Here is a 9523-nt window from a genome sequence, read left to right as displayed (position 1 = left end):
GTATCCTCTAGAATTTGAACCTTAGACCTTGAGGTGGGGAGGGGGGAGAAATGCCACTAGAGTCAAGGCTCATTGGCGATGAATATATTTGATGAATAAATCTTTTTTTTTTTTGGTCGGTGGATTGGACCAACCCCCAATCCTAGGTACACAACACACCCACACACTCCTCACATATTTATCACATTTTTTCCTCAATTGCATCCTCTAGAATTTGAACCCTAGACCTTGAGGTGGGGAGAGGGGAGAAATGCCACTAGAGTCAAGGCTCATTGGCGATGAATAAATCTAAAATTAGGTCTTAGTTTGTTAGACTAAAAACTACTACTGAAAATAAAAAATCTAAAATTGGTCCAAAAGAAATATAATTCTCAAAATTGGGCTTGAATTAAATGGATCACCTATCCTCTTCTTATTTTGGGCTTCATTAGGTTTCGGGCCAATGCAACACCAAACTCAATTGACCCAACTCCTCTCTCCTTCCCAGGGAAGGAATCTCCAGCGACTCCTTCTCCTCCACTGTCCTACAGCTGCTGCCCTCCACCCATGTCCAACCCTTGCTGCCCTAGGATTGATGTTGCCGTCCAAGACCAGCACGCCCCCAACCCTGCGTGCAGCGGCCGCCTTTCGGGCATACCCGTCACAGACCCGAGTCCACTTTCACGGTCCCAAGGAAATACGGCGGCCATGAGTGGTGCTGGCTTCGCCATGATTGAGGGAACTCGACGGCACAGACCCCTGCCTTTTACCGTCGCCGCTCTGTCTTCCATCGTCGCTGCTCCGTCAACCCGGAACTTCGCGAGCATTTGCTCTCCCTTCGCGGAGGCGCCGTCCTCGGCGACGCCTCCCCTGTTTAGCTCTGCAACGTCGTCGGTGCCGGGCAAGACCACCGCGTGCGAGTTCAGATGCGGTGGCTTTGTGTTGGGAATAAGACACAATTCCCCCTTGAGAAAACACCTTTGACAGAGAAATAAAATAGACACAATCACAACACAAGAATTTAACGTGGAAACTCCAATTACCGGAGAAAAAACCACGGCCGTTGTCAAATGACAACCAGAGAATATCACTATGTGAAAATTGTTACAACACATAGACTTCTTTCTCTCACCGGCACCCCAGTACACCCACACTCTTTCAAAGCAAATATCTAACTACACCTCACAACACTCTCTAATCAAAGAGTACAGAGGAAAAGAAAAATCAGATACAAGCTTAAAGTGTTTCTGACTGGTGCAAAAACAAATGAAGAACTTAGCCTCATATTTATAGCCTAGGCCACCCACTCCATTTGCTATCCTGAGCAATGTGGGACTAATTCAACCAAATCCTAACAATCTCCACCTTGATTGAAATAGTCACACATCTTCAGCTTCCATTGTCAACACCGACAATTCTTTGCTGCCATTGTCTATACCGACAATCATAGTTCAGAGAACTATCATACTCCACCATGAAAGTATACTCACTTGGAATTAGACCACTCCAAGCATTTCGCCTTGGTACAGATCGAAACCTTGCTGAAAATTCATGGTGCAACTTCCAAATTGGCTTTTCCTGGAAGTTCTTCAGCCATCGACCTAACTCCGCCACACACCTTGCATCTCAACGCCAACCAATGCCCGTGTGCAATTGTGGACCTGATTGCCACAACTCATCCTTATCCATGGCAGTGCGGTAATACCATGAGGATACTTCTTGTCTTCTAGAGAACATCATCTTCTCTCATAGAGAGAGCAACCAGAGATCTTCTCCTTCAACGCCTTGTGCAAACCTGATTGTATCAACACATCCTTGACTTGTACTTGCCACAAGCCAAAATTGATTCTTCCATCAAATTTCTCTATTTCAAGCTTCACAGCACTTGAATATCCTGACATTGTTGCAACCGTATACTGGAATAGTATAACTCAACTGTAGACCGTGCACTAGGAAGGGTCCCCAGGAAAGAGAGGTGGGTCACAATGGACACACTTAAATACCAAGTCTTTCCTTAGCCAGAACCTTTTCCAAACTGCACTCTCACCGAGTCACACTGCCTTCCAGCAACAACAACAGCAACCAAAGAGATTAGACTAGGCTGCAACCACAGAGCATACTAAGAATAAATCCCACCGAACCGAAGCTCTGATACCACTTGTTGGGAATAAGACACAATTCCCCCTTGAGAAAACACCTTTGACAGAGAAATAAAATAGACACAATCACAACACAAGAATTTAACGTGGAAACTCCAATTACCGGAGAAAAAACCACGGCCGTTGTCAAATGACAACCAGAGAATATCACTATGTGAAAATTGTTACAACACATAGACTTCTTTCTCTCACCGGCACCCCAGTACACCCACACTCTTTCAAAGCAAATATCTAACTACACCTCACAACACTCTCTAATCAAAGAGTATAGAGGAAAAGAAAAATCAGATACAAGCTTAAAGTGTTTCTGACTGGTGCAAAAACAAATGAAGAACTTAGCCTCATATTTATAGCCTAGGCCACCCACTCCATTTGCTATCCTGAGCAATGTGGGACTAATTCAACCAAATCCTAACACTTTGGTGGTGGTCGCGTCGCCTTCACCTCTGCCGGTTCTTGGTTTGCGTCCTCCACCTTCTCCGTCGCGACGGCGCCGTCTTCGGCGCCGCTTCTGGCAGTGAGTTTCCCGTCTCCGTTGCCCAGAGTGGTGCCATTCACTGCTCGTCCATCAACATCGTCACTGTCAATCGCGATCGCGGTAGATATATCTTCTGAATCTTCTACTTGTTGAATTGATTGTGTTGTCATATCCTGAATTGTGATTGATGATGCTGGAACTGGACATTGAAATTTTGATTGAATTTCTGGATCTGAGATTTGAAATTCTGCTTGAGCTGTTGATTCTGTGGATGAATTTTTTTGGATCTGGATATGGTGTTGATATGGTAATTTTGGCTTTGAAATTTCTGGAAAAGGATTTTTCCATCTTTCTTCATAAAATTTTGCTAAATAAAATGCATCCAAAGAGATTTAGGATTGTCAAATATAATTTCTATATGGATATGTGTTTAATCCATTGAGAAAATTCTTCAATATTTCCGCGACGTTAAATATAAGATAAAAAGGCAGTAAAATACTCAACTACACTTCCAATTTGTTCCATTGGAGGTGAGATCACCAAACCACCATGAAAATGGAGAATGGTGGCCAATGAAAGCACCAAATGTTAGGGATAAGAATCTAAGAGATAGGGAGAGAATAGAAAATTTTCCCAATTAAGGGCCAATAGAGAGAAGAGAGAGTTGAGAGAATCCCAATTAGGGCCAAAGAAGAAAGGAATCAATCACTGAAATCATTCATTGCTAGTTACATTCTTACTATACCTATTTATAGTAAATCAATTACTAGTAAAACTATCTTAATTGGATCTTAGGCCTCGTTTTTACTCATAACAAACAGCTACCCTTCCACAATCATTTTTTCCCCAATCTATTATCAATTCGATTTCACCATTCTTGGCTCCGCATTCCACTTTTTTGTATTGTTACATTTGTATATTTGGATTGAGTCATGTCAGTGTGATCTTATTGCCCTTGGCGATGCTTTATTATTGTTATTATTATTATTGTTATTTACTCATTCATGGACAGGGAGCTTACTTATTCCTGTTCATGGCTGCATTAAGCCTGCCATTTTGACAAAGTTCAGCAACATTTATCACCATTTTTTATGTTATTATAATTATAATCCAACTGTCGATGAGGCTTGACATAGTTTGTAACATTGAACTGGATGTAGACAATTTCCATTCTATTTTGTGTGCTTCTTGTTACAAGTTGTTGTAAAGGAAATAGTTAAGATAGGAGGGGGAAGGAAAAACAAAATTTCATTGTTTACCCATTTTTTTTATTATTTCTTTTTCACAAATTCATATTATAGGAACTTAAAATAGAAGCCAATCAGGCCATTATAATTAGAAAATAGGTTTAGTTATATCGAACTCACCAAGAGACTAATTTATTTATGCCTATAATCAGGCGAAGTTTAAATCAACCTTATCTACAGAATCACTTCTTACTAGTGAAGAGGCTGTAATAGCTGCTGCTGCTTATGAAGCTGTTGCTCTTGCTAAAGCTGCTGTGAAGGTTGCAAAGGATGCAGCCCTGCTAGTTAAAAAGAAACCCTCGGCAGAACCAGCATTTAGATCGCATGTATCTTCCAAATCTGATAATTTACTTCTGAAGTGGGTTCAACGTATGGAAACAGGAGATGACATAGCAAGACGTCCCATTGACTCTGGAGCACAAACAGTGGAAGATGTAAACATAGTGGATAGTGATGAGGAGTCTGATAATGTGGAGCCTACCTATGAGGAACTTGAGCTTCTGCAGGAACAGCTTTCAGATAGTATAGCCGTAAGATCTAGGCGCCAAATAGAAAGAAAAGCTAGAAGAGAGAGGGTGGCAGAGAAGACTGCCACAAATATTGTTTCTTTCAAGTCTGGTTCCCCCAGCAGGAGAAAGCGTGTTCCCGTTCAAGAAGTAGACTATTCCGATCCACTTCGTTACTTGAGAACAACAACCAGCACTACTAGGCTTCTTACATCAACTGAAGAAGTTCAACTGTCTGAAGGAATTCAGGTGAGAATCTCATGTTAGTGGTTATGCACTATTTTTATACTACACTCGCGTGGCAACCATGGTTTCATGCATTTTATTTTTAATATGCTCCAAATATGTTATATAGTCTCCATAAAATGCATGCTGATTTTATGATTCATCAATAAATTTTATGCCAATTTTAAGATATATCAAGTTATGCAAGTCTCATCCGTTAGGTTTGCGGCTATTCACTTAATCTTACTTCCTGTTTAGCTGACCATTTTTGTTTTTTGTTTTAAGAATCATCAGAGTCAGAAAAGGAATGCAATATTACAATGAAATTAGAAATAATATACTTATGCAGATTATTATTCAAAGAATTTATATTTTAGGAGATTTTAATCCTTTAAGTTATAAAATTGCCATCAAGTACCCCCCTCCCCCCCCAAAAAAAAGAAAAAAAAGAATAACTGTCTTCAAAGTTTCTTTCTGATAATGCAGTGAAGTTTATAATATTCTTTTTGTCGCCTAAATTATCTGGCCCCTACTGCGAATATGATTCAGGACCTACTAAAGCTTGAAAAGCTCCGGGAGGAAGTTGCAGAAAGATGTGGTGGGCAACCCACATTTGCTCAATGGGCTGCAGTAGCTGGAGTAGATCAGAAGACCCTGAGGAAACGTCTAAATCATGGGAAATTTTGCAAAGACAAAATGATTAAAAGCAATATACGGCTTGTGATATCAATTGCTAAGAATTATCAAGGAGCTGGGATGAACCTGGAGGATCTTGTCCAGGTATATTACCGATTCTACAGTTTTCGGTTAAACACATTGTAGCTATGACGAACATGATGACCTTATTGTTTCAGTAATCAACTATATAATTCCCATTGATTACAGGAAGGATGCCGAGGCCTTGTGAGAGGTGCAGAGAAGTTTGACGCTTCCAAGGGTTTTAAGTTCTCCACATATGCTCATTGGTGGATTAAACAGGCAGTTCGAAAGTCGCTTTCTGATCAGTCAAGGACCATTCGCCTACCTGTGAGCATTATACTTATCTTTGGTTATCTTCTTTCTGACTATGCGTGTTACAGTGAAAGAAACTGCAAAGTTGAAATAGATCTAATGTCTATGATCGTCTGTATCATTGCATTGTTTTTTGTTTCGACAGTTCCACATGGTGGAGGCAACTTACAGAGTGAAAGAGGCAAGAAAACAATTTTTTAGTGAAAATGGAAGAAACCCCAATGATGAAGAAGTTGCTGCAGCAACTGGACTGTCAATGAAGAGGCTTGGTGCTGTACTCTTGACCCCAAAAGCTCCCAGATCTCTAGAGCAGAAGATTGGGATCAACCAGAATTTGAAGCCTTCGGTCTGTCCTAAACTTATTAAAATTTATTATGCTTGATGGAAAAGGACTTGTCTATGTGAGTTCATTTTACTGATATGATGACGGATTTGTGTTTTTGACCAGGAAGTGATCGCTCATCCTGATGCTGAAACAGCTGAGGAACAGCTCATCAAACAAATGATGAAGAAGGACCTCGAGATGGTGCTGGAAAGTCTTAATCCCAGAGAGCAACAGGTCATAAGATGGAGATTTGGTATGGATGATGGAAGGATGAAGACATTGCAAGAGATAGGGGAAATGATGGGCGTGAGTAGGGAGAGAGTCAGGCAAATTGAGTCTGTTGCTTTTAGGAAACTTAGGAACAAGAAGAGGACCAAGCATTTCCAGCAGTATTTGGTTTCATCATAATCCTACCAAATATAGAAAAAAAAAATATATATATGTATGTTCTCATTGTTACAGCGGAGACAGAGAGTTAGGCTTATTTGATGCTGGTGAGGGTGCGGTCCATTCTCCCTTTTGCATATTTGTTTGTATCATTGTATGTACGTTCTTCCTCCTTTTTATTTTCGTTTTCATCTTTTACCTTCTTCCTCTCCAAAATAGGAAACAGAACGTTATTGGTATACCACTCGGAAATGGATGTACACACAAGGGAATAACTGTGGATTTATTATTACTAGTCAACCAATTTTTTATCAGACGTTGAAGTGAGCTCTCTGCCCCTTCATTTCCTGACGAAGATAAATAGATAATTCCCCAGACAAGAATATCCTGTTAACCGTTGTATAAATTATTCACAAATCACATTTGCAGATATGCTGCATGAATAATTCAACTACTTATACCACTATCGTTCGTAATAAACATATTTTGGAGTTGTATAGTCAGTATATTTCTAAAATTACTTTTAATTATATTTATTTGCATCAGTTGTATAAGTAAAGTAACTCCACAAATTAATTGTTCATGCAGTATTTGTGAAATTATTCTTTTTTTTTTTTTATACTGATTTCTGATCTGTAAATGCAGGTGCCATAGTTTTTTGTTTTATTTTTTGGGTCTTAGAGGCCTAGAGGGTTGTTACTTGTTATTTGTTGAAGTTCTGGTATGGCAACTTTTGCTAGGGCTTATAATATTAAGTAAAAAAAATATTTAATTATTTTATTGATTTTTATAGTTTTATCGAATTTATAATTAAATTTTTATATTTTATTTTTTTAAATTAGGTTTTTAATTTATATTATTTTTAATTTGATAAAATTATAGGAATTAATGATATAATTAAACCTAAAAAAATTACAAATCAAATTGCTTAAACATGATAAATATTTCAAATATAAGTAATTAAGAACGAATAAAGTAAACACACTAAGCACTAACAATTACATCCGGTAGACAGCTAATTATTATTAGGTGAATTTTATGATGTCTTCCTTAACATATGGTAAAATTTAAATATTTAATAATTATTTATTATTATATTTTAAAATTAAATATTAATTTTTAATTATTTTTAATAAGTAAACAAATATTTTTAAGCATTTATTATTAATTCGGGTCAGAAGAATAGTGTAATATTTGAAAATGGGGTTAGAATGGTATAATACACATGTATGAGTTTAAAAGTAATATCCTGTAATCAGTTAAAAGATATAATTACTAAGATAGAAATTGGAATCAGAATTTTATTCAAGGATTATTTTCTTAAGACGTTGCAAACATGATTTTGTCAGCTAAAATTCAGCAGAATAGGGACAAATTGCAATGGGATTTGAACAAATCCAAGCAATCAATATGATACAGCTTCAGGTTACAGAATTGACTATTTATTTTACCATCCGCCTCTGGAGCTTTGCCCTAATTATATGCAGCAGAAAAAAGCTGTGGATTGATCTATGGAAGTTGAACTTGCCTCACAAAATTAAGCTATTTATTTGGAAAGCTCTCCATGGCCGGCTTCCGGTGCTTGCTCAGATTCATCACAGCATCCCATCTATATCACCAATATGTCCCTGCTGTCATGAAGCAACCGAAACAGTCACTTATTGTTTGATCGATTGCTCTAGAATTAAAGATGTATGGTCTCAGAGTTATCTTCGTGACTGTCTTCCTCCTCAGAGTCCTAACGACTTTTGGACATGGTGGATTGCATCAACAGAGATGCTTAACCCATTGAAGAATGCTGACCGTAATCTTTAATTGCTTGCCATCATTTGTTGGAACTGCTGGAAAGCTCGCAACCAGTTGATTTTTGAAGGTTCTACTTCAATGCCGTTTGCCATTCTAGCAAGCTCTGTCAAGTTGCTCCGTGAAATCCAAAGAACTCCCAGTTTAGGCCGTCATCTCCATGAGGCAAGCTCTTAGTTGCATCCAATTTGATTTATCATTCTTTCTTCTTTAAAATTTTTCTTCGTTTTTCGACCACGCATCGTTGAATGAATACCTTCAGTGTAGTGTTTTTGGGAAATTTCCACTTTTCATTATGTTGTCCTGCTTTTGGACATATTTTTATTTTATTTTTCAATAATTAATGAAATATAACCTACTATGGAAAAAAAAATCCTATAATCAATTAAAAAATTTGTTATTAATTCGGACCAGAAGAATAGTGTAATATTTGAAAATGGGGTTAGAATGGTATAATACACACATATGAGTTTAAAAGTAATATCCTGTAATCAGTTAAAAATTTATATGCATGAAAAATCATGATTCACAGTTTTTTATTTAAAAACGATTTTTTTTATTTTTAAAAGAATAAATAAATGAAAAACGCTACTTATTATTTTTATCTTTTCTTGACAATATCCATATTTATTAGCCATAGCATATACTTGTATAATCTGTTATAATTTAACAAGTTAGTTAGGATTGAATTAGGTATACTAATTAGCTAGACTAGACACAGAGTTAGTTAGACTATTACGTTGTATATCCACAATTGAGTAAGCTAATTCACTTCTTGATCCTCTTACAATCAATAACAGCTAAGTCTATTGTCTTACACTCTTTACATCTTGACCCTTTTACAATCAATAACAACTAAGTCCATTCTCTCACACTCTTCACAATATTCAACATGGTATCAGAAACATTTTTTTTCCTTGAACCCTCCATCCTTCTCTTCTTTCTCTCTTCTCTCTTCCTCTTTTCTTGACTCACACAACTGAGCTTGATGAGAATGCACGTATTTCACCTCTATTCTTGGTAAAAACAGCGATTCCGATCAACAAGACTTAGAAAGAAGCGTCTCCTTTTTTTTCTTCTCCTAATTTCACCAACCATGGCGCAGCTAGCTTCATCTTTATCTACGGTTTTTTTAGCTTCATCAATGGCTGTAAATCCTTATAACCTCTCTCCCGCTAATCAACCAAGTTTGATCTTGGTCACTCAACAACTCGCTGAGGACAACTATCATTCTTGGAGCCATGCGATGCAGAAAGCTCTCAATGCCAAACGTAAGCTTGGCTTCAACACTGGATCGGTGCCTAAACCAGATCCAACCACTGAACCAGAGAAATTTGAGAATTGGCAGTACGTGAATGACGTAATAAGCACATAGATTTTGAATTCTATTTCAAAAGAAATTG

The 9523-nt window shown here is 37.6% G+C and overlaps 1 protein-coding gene across 1 annotated transcript; it reads left to right on the top strand.

Annotated features, from left to right (window-relative positions):
* The first annotated feature begins 438 nt into the window (after positions 1-438).
* LOC112789906 (RNA polymerase sigma factor sigB) lies at positions 439-6633 on the top strand. Its single transcript, XM_072232618.1, has 7 exons — positions 439-919; positions 2561-2736; positions 4016-4618; positions 5144-5374; positions 5480-5620; positions 5751-5951; positions 6054-6633. The coding sequence occupies exons 1-7, from the start codon at positions 547-549 to the stop codon at positions 6336-6338; spliced, it is 2010 nt and encodes a 669-aa protein (XP_072088719.1). The 5' UTR covers positions 439-546; the 3' UTR covers positions 6339-6633.
* Positions 6634-9523: the final 2890 nt, after the last annotated feature.

Source organism: Arachis hypogaea, chromosome 3, assembly GCF_003086295.3.
Source record: "Arachis hypogaea cultivar Tifrunner chromosome 3, arahy.Tifrunner.gnm2.J5K5, whole genome shotgun sequence".
In the NCBI taxonomy this organism is placed as follows: domain Eukaryota; kingdom Viridiplantae; phylum Streptophyta; class Magnoliopsida; order Fabales; family Fabaceae; genus Arachis; species Arachis hypogaea.
The sequence above is the reverse complement of the archived record's forward strand: the minus strand, read 5'-3'. Positions and strand labels throughout refer to the sequence as shown.